This window comes from Neopelma chrysocephalum, unplaced genomic scaffold (assembly GCF_003984885.1).
Source record: "Neopelma chrysocephalum unplaced genomic scaffold, ASM398488v2 Primary Assembly neopelma1_62, whole genome shotgun sequence".
NCBI lineage: Eukaryota > Metazoa > Chordata > Aves > Passeriformes > Pipridae > Neopelma > Neopelma chrysocephalum.
The window spans coordinates 3,227,357-3,251,477 of NW_020897719.1; the positions used below are offsets into that span (position 1 = coordinate 3,227,357).

At 40.2% G+C, this 24,121-nt stretch overlaps 1 protein-coding gene across 2 annotated transcripts in view; it reads right to left on the reverse strand.

The window, feature by feature from the left end:
• Positions 1–24,121, reverse strand: part of ANO6 (anoctamin 6) — an 88,547-nt gene that overhangs the window by 40,680 nt on the left and 23,746 nt on the right. For both annotated transcript variants that reach the window (XM_027682221.1, XM_027682220.1), the window contains exons 2-5: positions 19,085–19,161; positions 9,675–9,803; positions 2,047–2,112; positions 138–416 (exon numbers count right to left, since the gene is read on the reverse strand). In XM_027682221.1, the coding sequence (XP_027538022.1) occupies positions 138–416; positions 2,047–2,112; positions 9,675–9,803; positions 19,085–19,161 (551 nt within the window). The remainder of the gene's footprint in view (positions 1–137; positions 417–2,046; positions 2,113–9,674; positions 9,804–19,084; positions 19,162–24,121) is intronic.

The following is a 24,121-nucleotide window of genomic DNA, read 5'->3' on the forward strand; positions in this document are numbered from 1 at the left end:
TCATAAATAACACAGGACTAATGCATCCCAAACATTTTCAATTTTTCAGGATGTTTTAATGAAGGTAATTACATTGATTTGATTAAAGGAATAGTTTCTTTTTTAGACTAAATGCTAGAAATACTACATGGACTTACAATTCGGCTTCTGGTTGCAGGATTGAAAAATGTGTCTTTGTCATGGATATAAAAGTTTGTCAAATGTTCCTTCTGAAAAGGGGCAGTGAAAAACTCTTGCTCAGGTTTGACGATATTTTCGTCCACTCTGAAGAGTCTACTAAACCAGTTGAAAGCTGAGTCTCGAGTTTTCAGGTCATTGTGTTGCAGAGGCAATTTGATGTGCATAACCTCGGCATATGTGCACAGCACTTCCCAAGGTGCATGCACTTTCACAAAAATAAGTTTCTCATCCAAAACCTGAAAGAATATTGAAAATATGTGTATAAGAAAATGAAAGCAAGGAACTTTACATAACAATTCTTGAACTACCTAGAATTTTCTTTCTGCAGCTCACCAATGACCTACTCCAAGTTGCATTCATTGTCCATCTTAGCAAATATATCATTAGGCTCTGTAAAAGTGCTGGCATGAGGTGGAAACATGCATATAAAGGTATATCAAAAAACAGTGAAATGTCCCCTTAATGCTTACATCTCTGCAAAGTATTTTACAAAGCAATTAAAGTTTAACAACATTTCCCCCATACGAGGTCATTGGGAGTATTTGTATTTGTAGCTGAACAGGGCAGCTGTGGCTCTGGAGCTGTCAGTGACTTCCCAGGAGCTCAAGTACAACCCCAGAGTGATGTAACTTGATGGGAGCAGGGTAGGCACCCATGGAATGCTCCTGGGCAACAAGAATTCCAAGCTTCATACGGAGAATGGAAAGGGAAATCAGATGAGTCTGCTGAAAAAGACAGCATGGGGCACATTTGCTCCCAGTGGCCTGCCCAAACCAGCACTAGTATGCAGTGGGAAACCTGACAGCCACTCCTGCCTCTTGTAGTCATGGCCTGTAGACTTTCTATTTCTGCCCCGCATGAATGAGTCTCAGCCACTTGAAATTACATTATGTATCTCATTGGCTCGGGAACACTGGTCAGACATCTGATCTAGACTGCAGAAAATTCCAGTTTCAAATGTTTTTTAGTCATGATCACGGCAGAACTATTGAAAACTGCAGTATGTAAGTATAGCACAAGGTCTGCAGCAGCCTTCCAGCAAGCATTTACTTTCCTGTGAATGTGAAGACCCAGACTGCATCCTTGGCCATGCAGCAGGAGTCCCCACTGCATAAATCAAATACTGTGATGCCATGGATTCTGAGTCTAATTTGAGAGGAAGGGGCAAACTGACCTTTTCTAGAGCTCACTGCAGAACTACCAAACAACAAATTTAAACAGGAAGTGATTGTCCTGGACAGGAAGACACAGAGGGAATGCTGCAGCCCTTCAGGGTAGGAAGGAAGAGAAGGGATTTGGAGGGGCTCTAACCCTTCCTGCAAGAGACAGCAGCTCCAGCAGCTGGTGTGCTTTACCAAAGTGCTCTTGAACTGCCTGAAGGTGACATCGCAGCCCAAAATATACAAAGCATGATAGTTAGAACCACTTGCACAGTGCCAGCCTCTGTGAGGAACAGTGTCATGTGCAGGACCTCTGCACCACTCTTTTGGCAGGGGCATTCTGCTCTGGACACACACTGCCTTCCCACATGTACTACACAGCCAGAGTAGGGGAAGAACCTCTCTGCAGGGCACAGACAGTAATTTTTATCTTCCAAGCTCTGAGCAATATGACCTGTGTAATCTCCCAGCTTCACAATGTAATCTCCCAGCTTCCCATCATTTATTTTGCAGAGGAAGGCAGATACATAAAGTTTAAAAAGATTTGACATCCAATCACAAAGACACTACTAACAGAAAAAAGGTGGGCCTTTTTCTCCTGAGAGGAGAGACACACTACATGTCAATTTATATATTCAGTTTCCTTATTCCCATAGGGGCAGCACTTCTCTCAGACACAGCCATTCACACAGGGAAGAGCACTCACCGACCTCGTTGCTTCTAGTTGCAAGCCGTTGTTTATCAGATTTGATTCATATACTTGTCTCTTCCTCTGTTAAAAAGTATTGGACACTATAAAACATCTGTTCCAAATTTCGCAAATATGTATGCATAGAAGAATGGAATTGCCTCCCAAAACACAGAATCATTGGGTTGTTAACTCCACAGCCCACTTAACAGCTACTGTGGTGGTAGGTTCAGTCCTACCTACTAATTAATCCTGATCAGTTTTTTTTGAATTTTTGGAGAATTCATCCTCTTAGTTTCTAGAGGTAAAAACATGCTCCAGATTTTGAAGAACTTGAAAATTTTGAAAGCTATCCCTCAAACTTGTGATCTCCTTCACCTTTAATCACTAACTGAATTACTGACAACAGCCTCCCTCCCCCTATTAATCTGCCCTTTAGAAAGTCTTCTGTGAGCAGTTTGCTGGAAGGAGACAACTTCAATGGATTGTGGTCTGATAGCTTTATTGCTGTGCCAGGTTAGGCTAGGCATGCAGTTCTTGGAGTAACTTGGTGATACTACTTTCTTACTCCCAGATTGCTTTCATGCCACTGGCCATTTTCTTTGTTGTTTATATGTGCTGAAAGGATTCTGCATCTACCACCACAGGAACTTAAAAGAAGAACGGCCCAGTGTTTTTTGTCACGTGGTTCTCTATAGCCAGATTAACTGCTTAAAGATCTGTGTTTAAGATCCAGGCCTGTTGCTACTGTGAAGGAGCAGAGTCAGTGAATAAGCCTGTAGATAAACTCTTAGGAACTTTGATAGGCACATGGAAACTGGTCTTCAGGACTAAACCCAAGGTCCATCCACTCTAGGGGCAAAACCCAGATGCTTCAGCAAAAAAGGCAAAAATCTTCAGAAGTTTCCATAGGAACAGGTCAGTTGTATATTCGTGTAAGTTTCACCCAGTTCTTTAAAGAACATTTAAAGATGGTTGTAAGTCCCCAAGCAAGAAAAAGCTATTTTTCTCAAACTCTAGCAAGTCTTGGAATTAATAATTATAAAACTTAATAACAATATGAACAGCCTATCCCACTTATAGTTTGTTAGTTCTCAGCTGCAGCAGCTGCATGTGGCAATGGTCACGATGGCCTAATTTCATATTTTGTTAAAAGGTATTTTTCTTATCTGTTTTGGCTTTTCTGACTTTTTTTCCAGTGAATATCACCTTCTACTCAAGTTAGGGAAAAGAAGAGCCAAATATTTCCATCTGTTTTCTTCTCTCATCAATATTTATCACCTTTCTCCTTCCTTGCTTTTCTCAGGATAAAATTTGGATAGCACTCTTCATGGAAGTATCTCCCCATGTCTTGTTAATTCACTTGGTTATTGGTGACAATATAAAGCTCTTTATATTTTTTCACTGTATATATAATATTGTGTATATATATATATGTAATACATAAGTTTATAATTGTAGTGGATTTCTGTGGCTGGGTTTTGGTAGTGGGGGGGCTACAGGGATGGCTTCTGTTAGAAGCTGCTAGAAGCTTCCCCTGTCCTGTGGAGCCAATGCCAGCCGGCTCCAGGACAGACTTCCTGCCGCTGGCCAAGGCTGAGCCAACTAGAAGTAATAGTAACGCCTCTGTGATAACATATTTAAGAACAGAAGATTGTTGCTCAGAAGAAAATTGCAGCCAGGGAAGAGTGGAGTGAGAACATGGGAATAACAACGTAGACACCAAGGTCAGTGCAGAAGGAGGGGGAGGAGGTGCTCCAGGCACCGGAGCTGAGGCCCCTGCAGCCCGTGGTGCAGACCATGGTGGAGCAGCTGTGCCCCTGCAGCCCATGGAGGACCATCGGGATGCAGAGACCCACCTGCAGCCCATGGAGGAGCCCATGCTGGAGGAGGTGGATTCATGAAGGAGGCTGTGACCCCGTGAGAGGCCCAGGATGGAACAGGGTCCTGCCGGAAACCTGCAGCCCATGGAGAGGGAAGCCCACACTGGAGCAGGTTTTTCCCTGGTAGGACTTGTGGCCCCTGTGGGGGACCCACGCCGGTACAGCTCATGCACCCCATGGGGGAGTGACCCACGGGACAGCAGTTTGGGAAGAACTGCTGCCCAAGGGATGGACTCACACTGGAGAGGTCCATCAAGGACTGTCTCCCATGGGAGGGACCCCACAGGAGCAGGGGAAGGACTCCTCTCCCTGAGCAGCGGCAGAAACAACAACTGACTGTAACCCCCATTCCTCGTCCCCCTGCACCGCTGGGGGGGAGGAGGGAAAACATGGAAGGAAGGAGGGGTGGGGGAAGGTGTTTTTAAGACTGTTTTATTTCTCACTTTTGGCTCTTATCCTGTTAGTAATAAATTTAAGTACTATCCCCACTTTGAGTTTGTTTTGCCCATGAAGGTAATCAGTAAGTGACCTCTCCCAGTTCTTATCTCTACTCATGAATTCTTAGCTGGTTTTTTTCTCTCTCCTCTGTCCAGTTGCAGAGTCCAGTGAGAGAGCAGCTTTTGTGGGTACCTGGTATCTGGCCAGGGTCAACCCACCACAATAATGTATACATCCAATTATCTTCCTTGTACTAACAGCTCTAACTTAGAATCCCAAATGTGAAAGAGTGTTTTCCTTGCAGTAACATATTTCCTTGCATTTTTCAATATTTCATAGGTAATGGTGCTCTCCAATCTCCTTCAAAGGTAAAGGTTCAGTCTTGGCTTCTAAGTAAATTAATATATATAGTACACAACAAAGGATTTGTTTGTTACTCCAGTTGTAACTCTTTTGCCTCTTTATCTCACCTCTTTGCTTCTTCCATATTCACATGTTTCATTCTAAAGTGAATAATACTGAATCATGAAAACATTTCAACTTGTTTTCTGCTTTGTTTCAGCAAATAAAAAAAGGCAGGGGGCTAAATACCTGTTTCATTTCCTTCCTAAATAGCAAAAAGATAGATTCAATTCTCATTTGTAGAAGTCTAATACTATTTTTTAAAAATCTTTTAATCAGATTCCTTTAATAATTTATTATGGCAAGGAGTTCCCAAAATTAATTTTGCCCTCAGAATCTTAGAGGAATGTTGACAATATTAAGGTTTCTAATAATGCATTAATGCAAGTAGTGAGAAACAAAGCCCCTGGGAGGCTTTGCTAATTAGGGGCTTTGCTATTTTATATAAATGATTGAATTATGCATACAATGATCTATGGAGGAGCTAGACTTTTACCCAGAGGAGTCTATCGTGGTTTTGCATTGACTAGGGAATACAGTGTATAGATATGATAGCTTATTAGGCTGGAAGGTGGAGATCATCCAAAGTTTATTTTAGTATTCAGCATTTTGCTCAGCCACCTGCAAGGCTAAGTTACAATAATAAAGTAATCATGGTAATGCTGCTGATCTAAACCTGACACAGGTTTTGATGGTTGAATGGCTAGTTGACAAAGACACAATAGGATGCATAATCATATGCAGTCTCAAGAAAGTGAAAGCAGAGTGCAAGTAAGTGACAAGTATTATAGGCACATAGAAGGGTCAGTTCTTGGGAGCTGCTTCTTTCACCCTAGTGCTTTCAATGTCTGGTGATTGTCTTGCCAAGCTGAGGAGATTGAAAAGATTGTGGGTCTGGAAATTGGAAGCAGACCAGTTTTCCCCCTGTGTTTTGTAAATGGTAGGGAGGTTTTGCTTTGACTACGACAGAAGAATGCCAACTCAAATCTTCGTTAAGTTTCTTTTGTGCAAAGAGAAAAGTTTCCTAGAACAATTTCTAGGTGGTTTCAGGGGAAGAATCTTAACAAGAAAAGAGTGCTTGAGTAGCCACCTCTGTCTTACCTGACAGGCAACAGATGAATCAGAGTCACTAAGAGAAAGAGCATGGGGCTCAAAGCCTCCCCCATGGAAATCAGCTGAATGGAGTGGAGAGGATCACTGTATCAATGCTAGCTGCCAACCCTCACAGTTTCTTTGATGATATTTGGAACTTTCCTCAAAGTCTCAGTTGTCAGCATCAGAAAATTAATTGATTGAGAAGCTCTGCTCTGTAAGCTTCTTTCCCTTATGCTTGAAGATAATCATAAAAATGTGAAGCAGAACACGCTACAAAAGATGATACAAAAAAAACCCCAAACCCAAAGAACTCCAAACACATATTTTCTGAGATATCCTCTGATTTTAAGCCAGCCTCATGGTTTTCTGAAACCTGATCCATGACCACACAGAACTGGCAACACTGCAATTGAGCCTTGTCCTCAACAGTGGCTTCTAGTCACCTTGTTTGGAAAGACCCATTTCTGGTCCTATGAATGCATGTAGTAACTTCAGTGTAATTCCCTCCTTCTATCTGTGTTTGTATCCTTCTGTCACCCTTCCTTCCATTAAGGAAGTAATATTTGGATTTTTGGTTGCCTCAAATCGCTACATAAAATCGCACTGAGGTACCCTTTTTTCTGTAAACCCAAGTATTGTTTTTTTACCACAGGTATGACACATGTTAAGCAGTGGGATAAGTACAACTTGTCCTTGAGAAGTTACTTAAGCGTATTTTAATTTTGTTTAGTCATTGTTTTTTTGGTGTGTTTGTTTTTTGGTTTTGGTTTTGTTTGGTTGGTTTTGGTTTTATGTTGGTTATCTGAACTAAACAACTCTAGAGGCAGGAACTGTTCGTTTGCTTATGAAGACAAACTTCTGAAACCCTGCTGAAGTTCCCAGTATGACTATACTTTAAAAAACCCCCAACAAGATGTGTGTAATATTCTCCAAGAATTATAGTTTTCATTAAATTTGGAAAAAAAAAAAGTCTATTTCTGTGAAGCACAGATTCCTTCATGACTGAAAATGAAGATTTTGCCCACATTCCTACTTAAATGACTGACAGTCTTTCTGTTTATTTCTGTTAGGGGGAAATAGATGGACGAGAATGACACTCTGCATTGATTTATTTTGGATTTACCTTTCTGCCCTTGAACCTTTGACTTTCAACAATGAGCTCCTTGAGGACCCCAATAGATAGAAGTGGCATTTGGGAGCATTTTTGAAAAGACTGGTGATATTTAAATTCTAATCTGATGGTAACCTATCCTTACAAATAGGGAACATAAATTGTAGGTTTAAAAACCGTGCTTTGGGCAGGAATTTCAATTGCTTGCAAGGTACCATTTCTGGAATCTGCTCCTGGCAGTTTGATTTTTGCTAGAGCTTGCAAAATTAATTGTATACCATCTTAAAAAGGTTTGGAGTTTGAATTGAATTGCATATATGAAACTTATCTGCTAACTTTTGGATCTATAAATTATGTTGGAAACTTCCATAAGGTTGCCATTTCATTAGTTTGACTTTGCCTCCAGATTTCAGAAACAAATGGAAATGAGAGAAGCACAGTGCCACTGTGCATCTCTGAGAGCTCCAGAATTCCACATATTTATTCCTACTGTCCAAATCACACCCATGCTTTTAGTTATTTCCTTCTGTCCTCTGAGATCTTTTCCCAAGAATAGTGTTAATGAACATAAACTAATGTTACACTCATGCAATTCTTTTGAAAAAGGACAGAAAGTCATTAAAATCCAATATAATGATAATCCCAGGATCTCGTTCTTCTCTTGCTGCAGAAGAACAGGTGGATCTGTGCCTTTTTTCTCTTAATCCATTAAGATTCTGACTTTCTGTCTCCTTCAAAAGGATGGAAGTCATTTGCCCCGGAAAAAATTATAAGCAAATAAAAACCAGTGTCAGTAAAGACAAACCATCAAGTAGATTTTATGCCAACAGTGATGAAAACTGAGTCTATCTTGGGCAGCATCATCCCCACACTATTCTGGGAACTGTGGTAAGTTAAAATATTAATTATCTCCCTGGAATTCTAAGGTTTCAAAACTGCACCATAAATTGTCATCTTCCTTTCAATCCCAGACATAAGGTACACACGTACAGTCTCCCTATGGCTTCAGCTTCTCCCTGTCCATGGAAATACTGGCTTTGAAAACTGCTATCACTGCTGTTTTCAGCTTCCTTCTGAGACATCCACGTCACCCCAGTTATGTGTCTCACTCTCCTGGCAGTACTTCTGCCCATATAGGTTTTGTTGGCCATTTTGCTGTCAGGCTGCACAGCTGGCTCCTGTTCAGCTTGCTCTCCACAATGACCATCAGGGCTTCTTCCACAGAACTGCTCTCCAGCCGCTCAGTCTTCGCCTTATCATTCGGCTAATATGCTCTTGTTCTCGCATTCGTTCCATGTACGTAGACTGCTTTTTCTTCCTCAGCATGCCACAGGTTCAGTGTGGATCTTTGTGGGACTAAGACCTTCAAAAGTAAAGTTTTTTGCAAGCACCTAGCTCATTACCCACAATCTTCTTATCTAATTATTCATAGTTTTGTTCTGGCTAATGTCTACCATTAATGCTACACTAAAAATACTACTCCATTGCTCACATTTCGTTTCCATCACTGTTTGGAAAAGATGCTCATTATATTTTTAAACACATTTGGGCAATGGCCAAACATTACAAACAGAAATGTAAAATGCTAATTGATAAAAACGATTCTTTCCAAAGGGGCAGCTTTTTGTTTCTAATTACCTCTTTCAATTAATTTTTATTGCTGATCCTGTGATCATGTGTAATGCAACATCCACCCACGGCAGGACTCCCTCAAACCCTACTAACGACATTCCTTATGGCTGTCCCGTTAATGCCAATGACAACATTGTGTAATCAGTATCAACCAACTTAGCTACAGGCTTTTTTACTCCTACTCTTCTCTTTCCTAACTGCAAATCATTATTTGTATATGAGTTGCTTTCAGTGATATCTTTGTCCTGGTCTGTCTCTACCAGAGCCTGCTGCTGGAACGTGGATCGTTGCTAAATCAGAGAAGGATGTAGGTGGGTGAGTGGAGGTGCCAAGGGGCCTACAATCTCATGGATGTATATTTCTCTGACAGGTCATGATTAAAATAGCTTGGGTTTGTGACCCTGGGTGCCATAATTGGTGGAACTGATGAAATGATTAAAAAATAATAAATAAAAATAATCTATTATTGTGGTTCATAGCTGCTAAGGAGCATCAAGAAGTCACTGGCTATAGTCAGAAATTTTTTGCAAGGTCCCTAGGGAGGGCCAAGCTGTTGAAGTGTCAAGGGAAGGAGTGGTACAGGGAGAAATCCTGGTGGCAACATAATGTACAATTATTTCCCATAAAGAACTTAGCTACTTTATTGGGCAGAATGTCAGCAGCTGTGTTTATAACTGTGATCTGGAGCCCCTGGTGAGCTGCCTCCTTTGGGTTCCTCTGAATACTCTGATTTTAATACCAAAGTCCACCAGGGGTCTAACTGAATTACTGTGGGTACAGAAATTGCCCCAGTTTGAAGAACTTGGTGTCTAGTTCTAACCAGGAACCTGATACCAGCATTTTTCTGCTTAAATCTCCTAAAGGGTTCCCTCCCAGGTCACCAAGAACACACTGACAGAGATGATATGCAGAGCTCTGCCTATTTACACAGCAATCTACTGGTTTGAGCCCTGTTCCCTGCTCAGTTTGATGGGCTTCACTTTCCCAGCTCTGAAAAGTAGGGCAATGCAATTGCTGTTCTGGGTGAGGGCACTCACACACTTTCTGCCCATGCTCTAACACCCAATATATGAAAAATAACTCACCTTATGCTTTTTACGATCACTCCTCTTATGAATAATTTTTTTACTTTCATCTTCATATACCAAAACAAAGTCAATTCTTCGCTGCCCATCATTGAAGAACAAGGAGTCAGGCTTATCATCAAAATCCACCTGGAAGGCAGGTAGCATAGGTTAATATGAGGATCTTTACTCACTAGTTTCTTACTTGCTTCCTGTTACACAGTATTTCAGTGAACATAGAAATTCAAGGTTTATCAACCTTGTGTAACAAGAAGCCCAAAGTGACAAAGTTGAAGGAAAAAAAATATCCAGAGGAATTTGTCAAGTCTCTACATGACATCAACAGAATTTCGACCTGATTTTCTTCTTTAAAAATGGTACATTATCTTTTCACAATGGGAGAAGCAGCGCGATGCAGCACCAGTACCACATAATGTGTGTGTCCAGTAATTTGCATGCCATCATGGACACACTGTTAAACAGTTTGTCTGCAAAATATGTTGCTGCCTGATGGGAGTCTCAGAATTAGTGCATTCCCATCTGTCCCCTTACCTGCCCGAAGTTTAAGCATCTCTGCGATTCTTAGGGAAAAAAAAAGCAGCATTTTCATGCACACTTATACCTGAACTCACCACTGCCCAGAGAACAAAGAATATGGCCAGGCTGGAGATGAACTCTCAAAACAGACACATACTTTGTGGATTTATTTCTCATTTTATTCACAACACGCAAAAAACCATTGTTGTATGCCACTCATCCATCATGTTATAATAAATGCCAAAATCAGAAGTTTTAATAAATCCATAAGCCATTATCTAGTCCCCGGAGGAAAGCTGAATAGATTGTCATATCCACTAACAACATCTTAATGTGTTATTTCATGTGTGAAACAATACAGACACATTGATGACAGGCAAACCTGAATGCTTGAGTAATGATTTATAGTTTCTTACTGAGGGCACTATCACACATAAACAACTCCTTCCTTTCAGGTAATATATAGCCATAATGTTATCAGAATCCTTCTATGTAATGAGCACCAACCTCTCAGGCACTTGACCAAATCCACCCATGGTGTTAACGGGGGCAGTGCCACTGAAATTGATTGATATCAAAAGTCTGAAATGGGTCTTAGCATGGCATTAGAGAAGGTAAGATCTCCAAATCTGGCAAGAAATGCAGAGTAGTCTTGGCCTCCAGCTGACTGGGCATGCAGGGTAGCCCAAGGCAGAGTCAGGTCAGGCAAAATGACACACAATAATCTCTTGCGTATACTGTGTACATGGAAAAGATCCCCAGATGTCCTATCCCTGGAATTTCCCTATCAGTGCAGACCAAACTTCATGAGGCATGCTAGGTTAGGTTTTGGGAGCTCTGGGATGTCTGTTCCACACAAAGGCCATGGAAATGTGGTTATGGTGTCAGAAAACCCTGAAATGCAGCCTGAAATGATTGTTATTCAACTGTGAAGAATTGAAAAGAATGTAGTCTTCAGCCAGGAGCACCTGAGTTCCAGGGAACACACAGTGTTTTAGGAACCACGTGTCAATGTTTCAAATACAAAATTTCCTATGGGTTTTTTTCTAAACCTCTCCCTGTAGATTATTTTGTTACTATTTACCGGTTGAGCCAAAACAGTTGACCAAGATGTGTCTCCCCATAATTACGACAAAATTTCCGTATTTTAAATAAACTCAGGGGAGTTTAAACTCACTATTTTTTACACCGTATGTGCAAAGGCTAGGACCTGCTGTAAAGAGGTCCTGTTAACTTAGTTGCTTCAAAAGTCTGAGCAGATTCTTGAATAGAACAGTTTTCTTTGAATCCCACCTGTGTGTCGGGATTTGTGACAAACCTGACAGCAAGCAGCTGCTGACATACATGCACGCACGCATACACACACACACATATATACATACACACACTGACATATGGCCAATACACACGTTGGCTGTACGTTAGTTTCAAAGTCTGGGCTAGGATTCAGAGACTACCTGGGCAGTCACCAAATCAACATACAACCACATACTGTGAACAAAGTTTTAGGGGAGAAAACTTTCAGATGGCATCACCAGACCACAATGACACTAAGTATCTCTATCACCTGAAGCAAGTCACAGGTGTGAATTTCTAAATTGTTGAGAGGTGAAGTCAGCATAGTCCCATCAAGAAATCAGAACTGGCCCTGACAAGTTTTCCTTCTGCTGAGGACTAGTCATGGGTGTGAAATACAGCCCTTCTGCTACCATTTCCAGTCTCATTTAAAACATAACCATGATGATTTAATGTTGACTAGATTCCTATTGGGAGGAAAGCATTAACAACAGCCAACACCTCCTGCTGGGAGACAGCTTGGGAGGTGCTGGAGTAGCGGCAGAAGGGAGGTGTGAAGAACAGAGCCCAGCAGGCACAGAACCCAGCCCAGCAGCTTCTGCTCTCCCCTGGAACCTCAGCAGGCTCCAGCACAGGCTAAAATGGCTTCATGTTGCAATGATGGAAACAGAGCCCAAATCTTGAGGTAATGAATAACAGGGGGAAGGGTTGCCACTGCATAAAGCACAAGATTTTTTAATTGGGATTTTTCCTCTTTGGAATCGTAGGAGTATCATTATAATAACGTCTGTTTAAAGAGACAGAGTTTAGTTGTGAAATGCAAGCATTTGAAATCATAAAAGTAGCAATAGCTTTGAGGGATTTTTTGCTACACCTTTTAGCACTTCTTCCACAGAGTAGAGAAGAAAGAAATGGAAAACAGCAAACATAAAATCAAGTTTTGATACAACAAGATTTGATCATAATTTGTGTTGGCATAACTTCACTACATTTTCCTTACAATGTAGTCTTCTTTAAGCTTATAAAAGCGGCAATAACTGGCTTAACTGGATTAGCAATAATAATATAGTAAAAACTATATATAAAATAGTTATAAAAACTATATATAAAATAGATATAAAAGCTACCTGTTAATCAGTATTCTGACTCATGAAGTTACTCACATATGTTTTCATTCACATGTGTGTATAAATATTATCAATCATACACATACACCTTTATATCTCTCTCTCTTTCTCAAACTATGCATATATAAATGGAATATAGCTAAAAGATTAGTAAATATTGGACTGCACAAATCCAAATACACAGAAGTTCATACTTATGAAGCTAACTTCTTAAATGTAATCACTATTGCTTTTAATCACAAGGATATTGTTCAGTTGACCTATCCATAGACACTTTATATATCAATAATAAAGAATTGTCTCATTGAGCCTGAATACTTGAGATCACAATTAAGATCCACATAAATCAATTGTAATGTAACATTAAATGTTGCTAAATTAAAAGTAAGAAGTGAAATGCAAAAGGGAAAGTAATAGCCCAGTTTCTGACAGCCACATTAAATCACGTGTGGTATATCTTGTAATCCCTACTGGATAGTTCGTAATGGAAAAGCACGTATTATTCAACATAATTATCGGGGGAAAAACAGGACTGGAAACCAAAAAGATGTGGTGTGCTTTAAAGTTAGTAATTCCTTTGAGACAATGTTTGGTTTTGTTGTTTGTTTGTTTTTAATATGTAATATTATTTGACAGTATTACAAACATTATCATCATAAAAATGCACACAAGCTTGCATGCATAGATATATAAGTTAATGGTGCTGAAATTCCAATACGTAATTTTTGTTAAGTATCAGTAGCAAATTATAACCCAAAATAATGAACAGGCCCACTGACACCTCTTTGTTTTGTAAGAAACAAACACGGGGTCCATTTACTGCACTATCTAATTTTCTTAGCCGCAGCATAATCACATTTTAAGTACTGATGGAGGCAATTGGTTGTGCACTCTACTGTTTTAATAATATCCTAGTGGACAGCAAGTTAATATTGATTAACATCATTAATAAATAAAAAAAATGTAACATAAATAGTTGTGAAATACTAATTATACTTAGCACACAGTCCACAATGCTTCAGAACTCTCCAAATGCTGTACAACCAACTGCTTGCCTACCAACAGGAGAGAGGGAACCACTAGTTGCTTTATTAACAGATGAAGTGTGAAGGAGAGGAGGGCCTGGCTGTGACTAATGCTTTTTGGAACACTGAGGTTACACCTACATGGGTTAGCCTAGAAGCAGCCTGACCACATCCATGTAGGTGTATCTCTGCAATTGAATTTGGAACAGGTCAGATCAGGTGAGCATCAGAGGCTCTTCACTCCAAGGAATAAGACTGGAGGAGCTTGCGGTAACAAAAAGCCCAGAAACGTATAAATGCAGACACCACCTCCTCAGCGCCAAATGCTTGTTGCACATCCCCAGTGCTTGGGCCCTTGCTGCCAGCAGAGGTACACACAGATTGTGGAATCCTGCTGGAGCTGGGAAGTGCTGCAATGATGTAGTCACACTGGAGGTGCTGGCCATAAGAGGTTCTCTGCCATGCACACCCCTTCCCTTCCCTTCCCTTCCCTTCCCTTCCCTTCCCTTCCCTTCCCTTCCCTTCCCTTCCCTTCCCTTCCCTTCCCTTCCCCACCTTCTCTTCATCCTCCCTGATCCCGTCCCCCAGCAGCCACCTCAGCAGAGGAATAAGGAGCTTCCTGCACTCTTTGGTAATCCAGCACAAGCAGTCACCAGCCGACAGCATCTGCTCTCCCAGCCACAGTGGCACTCAGAGAAGGGCAAGTGGAACATGAAGACAAGCTTGCCCCTCCACACAGGGCTGTAAAAGGCTGAAGTAACTGGTTTGGCTTCAAATGCCCACCTTATGGAACACTCAAACACCCTCTTGACTCAGAGCTCCTCAGGAGGGAGATTTCCATGTGCCCCTCCACAAGTATAACCAGGCTTGCTGGTATCTAAGGGGAGTTGCTGTGTCTCACTCTTGAGACCGTTCCTGTAGTCATGGCTACATGTGATGCCTGCAGTAGAAGATGAAAGGAGATCATGCAAGTGGAAAGCTCCCTTCAGAAACAGCAATGCTTCATGTCAGAGGAGGAAAAACAGTTGCACTACTGAGAAACCTGATCACTTTTCCAGGGTTCTCTAGGCATTATATAGGTAAACATTCAGTGGGGATAATGTCTTGCAGCACCAAGACAAGCATGAAGAAAAATATGTGCACAGGAATTGCAGTTATTTATTGTTTACTACACCCTGAACAAGCACAGTATTGTAAGCTGATTTTTTTTAATAACAAGAGATTTTGCAGGAATGATTTATCTAACTGAAAGGATAAAAGAAGTGCTTTATTTTGCCTGTATGGGTCTTTGGTGTGACTGTCAATAGCACCAAATGTAATCATTACCGGAGGGATAAACTACTTGTCTGCAACCTCACATAATTTTCAGATATGCTTCAGAACAGCTTCCTGTGGCATGCCAGGGAATAAATCAGTACTGGGAAAGAAGAGAGCAGAGCAAAGCCTGTGCAACATTGCCTCTGCTGACAAGGCACCTGCAAAAAATCCTTCTGCAGGGGCACAGTGACAGTCCCACGGGGACAGCAGGTTGCACTTCAGTTGTGGGTTTTACAAAGGTGAAAAATTCAGTGTGTTTGTTCACGAGCACAGTTATTTCTCTCTATCCACCTCAGGAAACTTCAAATCAAGTAAATGAAAAGAAAAAAATTATATTACCAGGACATCATGAAACATCATTATTTGTAAAGGATTTTGAGATCATTTGAAGAAAATGTTACAGAAATAGGAAGTTCTTCTTACTATCACAGACATATAACAAGATTTTTTATTACTTTATCTTCTGAGCAACCAATAGACACAACTTTCTGACATTAGGACCAACACAAGCATTTATTTCTGGATGCCATTGATATATATAATATATAAGATCGTACTGGAAGATGTATGTTATTTGCATATTGCATAATAATGCTGGTCTGTGTCTGTAGGGCCATAAAACTGTTGTGCCTTTAATATTTTCCCTTGTTATTCGTATTTGTTAATAACAACAGAGGACTGTTTTAGTTCTCTTTTTAGCAACAATGAGAATATTAGCAAGCACTTAATCAGAAGAAGGTTTTTCTTTCACTTCCTCAACATGCAAAGGAATTTTTGCTATGTAAAAAACTGAAATAAACTTAGACTAAAGACAATTAAAAAAAATATGGGGTGTCATTACAGTCACACATTTCTGCCAGCAGAAAGCAGCTGGTAACTGGCCAGACATTGGGATGCCTTGTCCCCTGAGCTAAGTTTGGAGCAGACACCCACTTGACTTCCTGTCTAAGCGTCAGGTCGCTGCTGGCTGCAGGACGAATTCCAGTCGCTCCTGACTAGAGAGAGACCAAATGGCCTTACTTTTAAATAAAATGAAGAAAGTGCACTGCTGAAGACCTGCTTTTCAGCAACTCCCATCCTTCTGGAGATGCAAGAGTTGGGAAATTCACTCTTTTGAACTTCCCAGAAGCCTTCTTGCAGAAGAAATTGTATGTGAGGGGCAGCAGTAATAGACAGTTTGAAGAAGTTAACCTCCTCTATGAAGATGTTGACTCTCAAAAAAAAATCTTATTGCTACACACAATTTCAAACTATGTACCTATAAAGCAGACAAGCTATAAAATAAAACATGAGCTAGAAAAGGCTTGAATTAATGATGTCTATGCAATTTTGTCTTCCTTGTACATATTGTTTATGATATATGATTTAATTGTACAATCACATGACATACTTTTATGGCTCCCTGTAGTTATGGAATCTGCTCCTATTTATGGAATACTCCTTATTATCTTCTTTTTTAATGTCTTTTTTTTTGTTGTTACACCACATCTAAATAGCCCAGATGCTTAAAATAGAGATTTTTTTCTGACTATGCCTGTGGTATTCTTCTCATTGAATCCCAATGTTCTGCAAATGTTGAAAAATTTAATTTTAAAAGAACCACCAGGAGAGAAAGTAACAGTATAACACTCATTTTAACAGTGATCACATAAGGCATCTAGACATCAATGCCAAAACCTGTTCACTCTCCTAAATTTGGAGTTGCAGCTTGAGACACCAGGACAGTGACTTTTTCCAGAGAGCTCAGCAATTCTCTCTCTTCAAAGTGAGAGTCACTAATTTGAACTAACGCAAACAGGGGCCACAGATGGTCTCCTTTGACACTCAGGAAACAAACAAAAGCTGGCTGTGACTTCACAAGTCCAGTTATCTAGAACTGAACTCAGTTTCACTGGTCATAAGAGCCTTTAATTCCTTCACTGTAATTTCGTGCCACATTTACACCTTGCTGAAGTAGTACAAACAACATTTGCACAGAATTTGGGCTTTTTGAAGATGATTGTCCTATTCATGTGTCAAATGTGGCAGGGATCTTGTGGCAAACTTAGCATGTGACCCTGTAATTAGAGACAGTACCATAAGAAGAACAGGACTGCTTCTATTAGCCAATAATTTACTTAGTTTTGGCTACTCCAGAATGACTTGCAAAATGAAATAAAATTTCCAGAATACTTCCAGGTGCAAAGCATGATCTAGGTTTAGACAAAAGGCATAGTACTTCCCTTCTATTCAATCATTTAAGGTTAGGCTTCCTCTTTGGTTTCCATTTCTACCTGCAATTTGCCCTCATTCATTTAGCAATCAGGTTCAGCATATCTCAATTTTATCTTTCTGGCTCCTCCAACTCACTGAAACTACTCAGTGAATGACAAGGGGGGCCTGACACGGAAGTAGCAATGCAGAGAAGATGCTGCTGAAACTGAGCAGAAATTACAACTGCTAGTAAACATGAGTTTACTAGCAAAATAAAAATAACCTATATATATATAAAATACTCAAAAATAAAAATTGATTTTGACCTTCAATTTACAGGAGAAATAAAAATAAATTCTATGAAGATTGCTAGAAGAGACTGTTCTAACCACAAGGTATATGACAGTCCAGCTGTTTTGATGCTATTCTACTTCCTATAAATGCATAAAAAAATTCAATGAATCACATGGAGAGTCTAAGAAGGAGGGCACTCAGTTGGGAAATGAAAGCTCTTGGTTGCACCTCATGCTTCCAAAAATGTTTAAACATTTTTCCAGAGACTGAAGCACCTTCAAACAAAGCTGAAAAAACACAGGGGCGGTGGAGGCAAGGGTATCCACCTCCCAGAAGGAAACTCATTTCCTGTTACCTTAGGTATTGGTTTTTGATGAGATTTGAGGCAGGGGATCTTGAGCTGGAGCCATCAGCCTGTTAACTGCAGAGAACATTAGGCAAGCTGGCAAATTTGAACTCTGGTAAAGGGAACAGACACCTCTTGGTCTTTTTCCTTCTTGACACTTCAGTCTCTGGAGTAAGGAATTTCCTGGTGTCTCCAAGCTTTCTGTAAAAATGAATCCTGAACTCACATGTCAGCCAACTAATAACCTGGGTGTGTACGAACTTACAGGGTACGTGTGTTTATATGTGGGGTGTGTTCAGAACTATTTATCCTTGTATACACACACAAACCCTAAACATTTGTGAACAAAATTACATAGATAGAGGAGGTCTATGTGTATGTACTGGTTTACAGTGAATATATATGGGTCACTCTTAAATGAGTCCAGTGCCTGTGACAGCCTGTACTTTCATATCTGAGTCAATGACTTTAGGTAACTTTAGGGAAATGGGGATAACAGTGTCCTGGTTAGAACGGCTGGGACCAATTCATCCCTGGATGGGTGTAACCCAAAACTGTGTATTCTATAGCCTCCATGCCATTTCCCAAAAACTGCTGTCAGTAGAGGCCTGCAAGGTGGGAAGATGTTCCTGTACCCTTTTATGGAATTCCCTGCTCTGATATCCTTATATGGAATTCCCCGCTCTGATAAGAGGGACTGAGCATCCGCATGCCCTTTTATGGAATTCCCTACTCTGAGGGAGGGACTGAGCACTCCCGCCTGAACTGGAGAGTATATAACTGGGAGTTTCAGAGCCTTGGAGCTCTCTCTCGTGGGACCCAGAGGAAGACAGCAGACCACCGCTGCTCCCAACCAGGCTGAGACCACCACCCTCAACTGGACTGCAATCACCACTTCTGACCAGACTGCAGCAGCTCTCCCACCAGCAGGTTTTATCCCCTCTCCCTTTGCTTTGGACTCGGGGGGTGGGCCAAGGTACACCACTTTTGTTCATACCCCAGGGTGCTGGGTTTGTACATTTGGGTTTTGTGGGTTAAAACCAATTGTCTGTCTGTATACTTGTACTTATTGCATTATTTTAATAAATTGTTATTCTGACTTATAAATCTCTCTTTTGAATTGAGTTCATTTTGCCTTGCTGGTTAACTTTTAAACCAGCACAAACAGCAACTCAGATTCAATGACACAGATGAACTGCATGTGCTGCATGCAGTTTTCTGGAACAGCTACTGTCTGCTGCATATCTATGTGAGCATATATTACAGGCAATCAAGTTAAAGTAAAGAAGTACCCACCCATTCAGCAGTATGAAGGATTTGCTGATCTGGCACAGTTCCGTAAGTAGGAATAATCACCTGGTTCAGTTCCAAGACTAAAATTAAACATAAGAAATTAAAAGATTTTAGCATTTTGTGTGGTAGGTTTTTTGGTTTTGTTTGTTTGTTTTGTTGGGTTTTTGTTGTTTGTTTTTGTTTTTTTATTTTATTTTTATTTCTAATTAATGGTTTGTGGAGAAGTCACTTCATTGCACTTATTTAGTGTTTCAGAAATGGAATGACTGTGTCTCACACTTCAGTTACAATCAGAAGGTGGCAAGAGAACAAAACACCAGGTTGACCAGGTAATGCTAGGAGAGCATCCTGACCATTCCACAGTAATGCAAAGCATCCCTTTACTATTATGTGCTATTTAGTGTTTCAGAAACTCTGTGCACGCTCTAGCGGAAGTTAAGTTTATCTTTCAGTGAATAAGGGTTCCAGAACTGGCTCCACCTGCACAAATAACCCTAGCTCATGCTGTCTGTACTTCTCAGGCAATAACAAATAACAGTACCAGAGAACTCTTCACAAGTCCTGGAATGGGTGTAGTAGACCACAGTGATACTGTACACTTTTACGGTGATACTGTAACATTAATTCTATAACATATAACCTAAAAACACACCTATACTTCAATCAATGTGTGTTGATGCCTCAGCTACTCCTCCATTTCCCAACACCGGTTTAAAACTATCAACCTGCAAACCAAATCGGTTTCCTGAAAACGCAACATAAAATAAAAATGATCTTGTGAAGTATGCTGCTGTATGAAACCATTTTCAAGCACACTGGGAAAACTGGCTACCAGTTCAAGCACCAGATAACACACAAATTTGTCCTATTAAGGCTAATGAAAATAAGTTACAGAAGCTCTACAACTGCTGCAAGATTTAGTTTCTTCACAACTATTTTTGTGTCTTAAGAAGTCAAATAACATCCTGAGGCTGAAGATAACATCAAGTAGCTAAAGGGAGAAGGCTGCTTCCTGCCTATGCATGGCAGGCAGAGGGATTCCATCTGTTATTTTCATATCCTTAAAACAGAGATATGTCTTAGCTAAGTCTGTCCTGCACTGAGGAATGGTCATGGATAACAACAGTACCTAAAAGTCAGTGTTGTCTGGAAAGGATAGCCTCAATGTAACGAAAAGTCTATAATACTTTAAGCAAATCCCCTAGCTCTAAAATAATCTAATCTATAGCACTTTTAGGATAGCTAAACACCCATTAGATACCACGCCAGGACAAACATAACTGATATGCCTGGTTTTGTTTTGATTTGTGTTTTTTTGTTTGGTTGAGTTGGTTTGGTTTTGTTTTGGTGGGGGTTTTTTGTTGTTTTTTGGGTTTGTTTTGTTGTTGTTGTTGTTGTTGTTGTTGTTTTGCTTGAAAACTTCATTGATATATGGCCAAATTCTCAAGCAAATTCAAGAGGCTTTTTTTTTTCACTGATGGTGCTTATTTATACCAGCTGAAGATCTGTCAAAATACTTAGAGCACAACAAGCTTACTCTTTACAAATCAACAGAATTCTCTCATAGCCTTTAAGCAGCTGAATTCTCCAATTTAATAGAGTTTGGTAGGGACTTTGTTCCAGGTGTTGAGTTGTCAGTTTCCACATCTCTTCTGTGGTGACAGTATATGCTCCCGGGAGAAGACAAAAGTAAGTCCGCATATTTTTTCTGAAGCATTTGAGCCACAACCCAAGATCTGCCCAGTGGAATAATCAACATCTGTGAGCTATCAAAAACATTAAGATCTTCAGAAATGTTTCCTAGCATTTAAAAAAAGTGCAGGAAAATGCAGAGCAGTGCAGCACACAAACATCACATGGTGAGATCATAACACGAGGATTCAGAAGACACAAGCATCTCTCAGCAGCTACTGCAAAATTGCTGAATATGCGGATGATCATTATGTTTTAATGGATTCACCCTAGACTAGGGTGAGAAGGGCAAATACATATTTTTGACGTCAGTGTAATGGGTATCCCCCCATATTTGTTAGGGCATTCTTTATTCTCTATCTGGACACAAAGATATCCAAAGCGCTTCTGAAAACCCACAGAAGAGGGAACATTTCTGCCCACATATAATGGGCAGAGGGAAGGAGAAATAGAAGCATCTTGCTCTGAAATATAAACATTTGCTCTGAAACTCTGTGTGCCATTACACAAACCCCAAATATGTGGATAGAGATACAAAGACTTCTGTCAGCCACTGAATTGCAGAATCAGGAGCTAAAATTGCCTTTTTATTAAGTAAGCACACCCCCATCGTTGCTGCTGTCCAGAAAACCCTTCAGACAGAAGTGAAGATTGAAATACGGAATTCACAGCAGGCAGATTAACTCCACTTATCCCAAATCCCGATGGGTCTGAGGCTGGTCAGAAATATCCTTGAGAAATTTATATGTGAGTACAATTTGCTTCTGCCTCAGTGTCTCTGGCCAGCGTATCTTCCACCTGATATGGTATCACAGAAACTTTATAATTTTATCAATATTTAGCATCTTAACACATTTGTACTTGAAATACTGCTCAGTACAGTCCCTGGGTCATTGTCCCAACGAAAAACTTATACAAAGGGGACCTGTGACTCATGTTTTATGGGACAACAGCCCAGAACTTCTCTCAAGTTAACTACAGATTAATGTATGTGTGAAGCCAAAAATACAAAGCCTTGACACTACCTGAATACGTACTTAGATAAGATTTATACTGGCTATGCCAATTTGTGCACTTTTTAGCTGGAAGAGACCATTTTAGTCTCTCAAAAATACAAAAGCGGCACCTGTAAAAACTCAGCTGTGCCAGAAAAGCTGCACCCACACGAAGTGTTTCTTATACCCACAAAATCACTTCATTTATTTCTACCACCTCCCCGTGAGCATTATGGTAAAGTCGGTTTTAAGTATGGAGGAGAAGACAAAAATTGCAGCACAAAAGTTTGTGGCTAGACATTAGGAAAAGCTTTCTAATAGCAAGAACAGTAGAAGGAAGTGCCGGAGAAGGCAGGTGAGGTCGTGTGAGATCTTCAACATCAGAGATTATTCCGTACAGATGTATTAAGTATCCTGGAACAATCTAGGCTGAGTTGAATCTGGCATGAACCTTGAGAGGATGGCCTAGATGAGCTTTTGAGGTCTTTCCCAGACCCAGTTTCTTCTGAGCGTAAGCTTGGTCAAAGTGTTCTTGTAGTTACAAAGGCCACTGTGCTGAGATTTTATATTAAAATAATAATTCTGCTATATCTTCTTCAGAAACATTATCATTCCTGTTAATGTTTGGGTCAGAGTACCTCAAGTGTAGATGTTTGTGTTCTACCACTCAACCAAGTAAAGCAAAGAAGGTGCAAGGGCACAAAGAAATCTACTGGATTGGTGGCAGCATACTCAGATTATAATTGACCGATGCATCAAGTTCTATCTTCAAGTAATCTTGGCAAGATATGCTTTTGTCAGAACTTGTAACCTAACTTCTTTGAATTGTAATCGTAATTTTGAGTACCCCCTCAGTGATACCAGTTGTTCTTTGATCTAGTCCTCTCAAAAGATGCTGTTGTAAAAATTTTAAGTACTGAATATGTGCAAGCTACTTTACAAGAACATCTCTGTGGTATTTGAGCTGCCAATATATCACTGGTATTTCCAGCTGCCTGAACTGAGCTGTCAGCACATCACACTTACCTCAAATATACCTATACAGAAGCACTATGTTAATCCTGCATTACTTCTTTATAACCTATGTATATCCCATGGTTTTGGCCAGGCCATGGGAGATGAATCCTGCTGTTGATTCTACCAGAGATGTATTTTATGACTTTTCTCTACAGCTTTGCTTTCTCAGAGGTGAGCAACCATTTTTGACTGGATAGAATAAAGAGCCTAAAAATCCCTTGATAGCCAACACAAAATGTCTTGTCTTTTAATTAGTTGATATTAACAGTGAATGGTTTTGCAAGTTCAGTGACTTCTCATTAAATAATTCAATTTTAAAGGCTTTAATGAACATTACTACTAGCAAACTCTACCTATTGCTATAGGTGAGAGGCTATGGTGCACTGATAGGTATGGAAGACGCTCTCCCTGTGAGAAATACAGTTTCCTTGAGGTCTGAATAGTGAAATAATGAAAGCTGTTCAAAGCACAGGCAGTACGGATGAAACAGGTTTTTTGAGTTTGTAAATTAAAAAGAAAGAGAATGGGGAAAAAAAAAAAAGCAGTATCCAGAAGTGAAAAAAAAAGATGCTGTCCAAAAGAACATTAATGACAAGAAAATAACAAAGATATTGGATAAGCTGATGTTTGAAATGATGATCTTGGCTGTGTAACAAGGACATTGTCAAACATGCCTAAAGATGTCAAACTTTTTGTGACAAGGAAATTCTTGGCTATCATTGATTTCCTCTCAAATGAAAATAATTAGAGGTGAAAAAGGGCAGCAGCACTCTTTAAGCTTGTAAATCACTTACATTAAGCCAAATAATTAGGAACCAAATTATTTTGAGAAGTCAAAAAGATTTTACAACACTAAACTCATAGTACCTGGTAATTCAACAAGCCTGCAAGGCATTGCTAAGAACAAGATCTCAGCCCTGGCACTGAACATGGCATCTCATGAGCAATCATGAATGCAAAGCGGGAAATGATGCCTGAAATCCACAGGCTTTGCTGCTTTGCTATAGACATCATATCACCTCTTGTTTTGTAAAGTATTTTGTAAGAGTGCTGACTGTCTGTCACAGAAGTTTAAAAAAGTCTAAGTCTCAAATCCTGTTCTTAGAGGGTGAAAAATAATGGAACTCTCTGCTCTCCTAAGTACAAAACTGATGAGCTCAAGAATATCCACTCAGCCCCTTGGTGAATTTGCCTGCAGCATGGAGTGCCTCCTCCACAAACAGGGAAGTTTAGGGTACGGTTACAGAAAATGAGATGTTGCAGTGCTGGGGCACATAATCTTATCTGCATTACCTGGCTCCATGCACAGTGCTGTCCCACCACAGTGCAGGTGGAA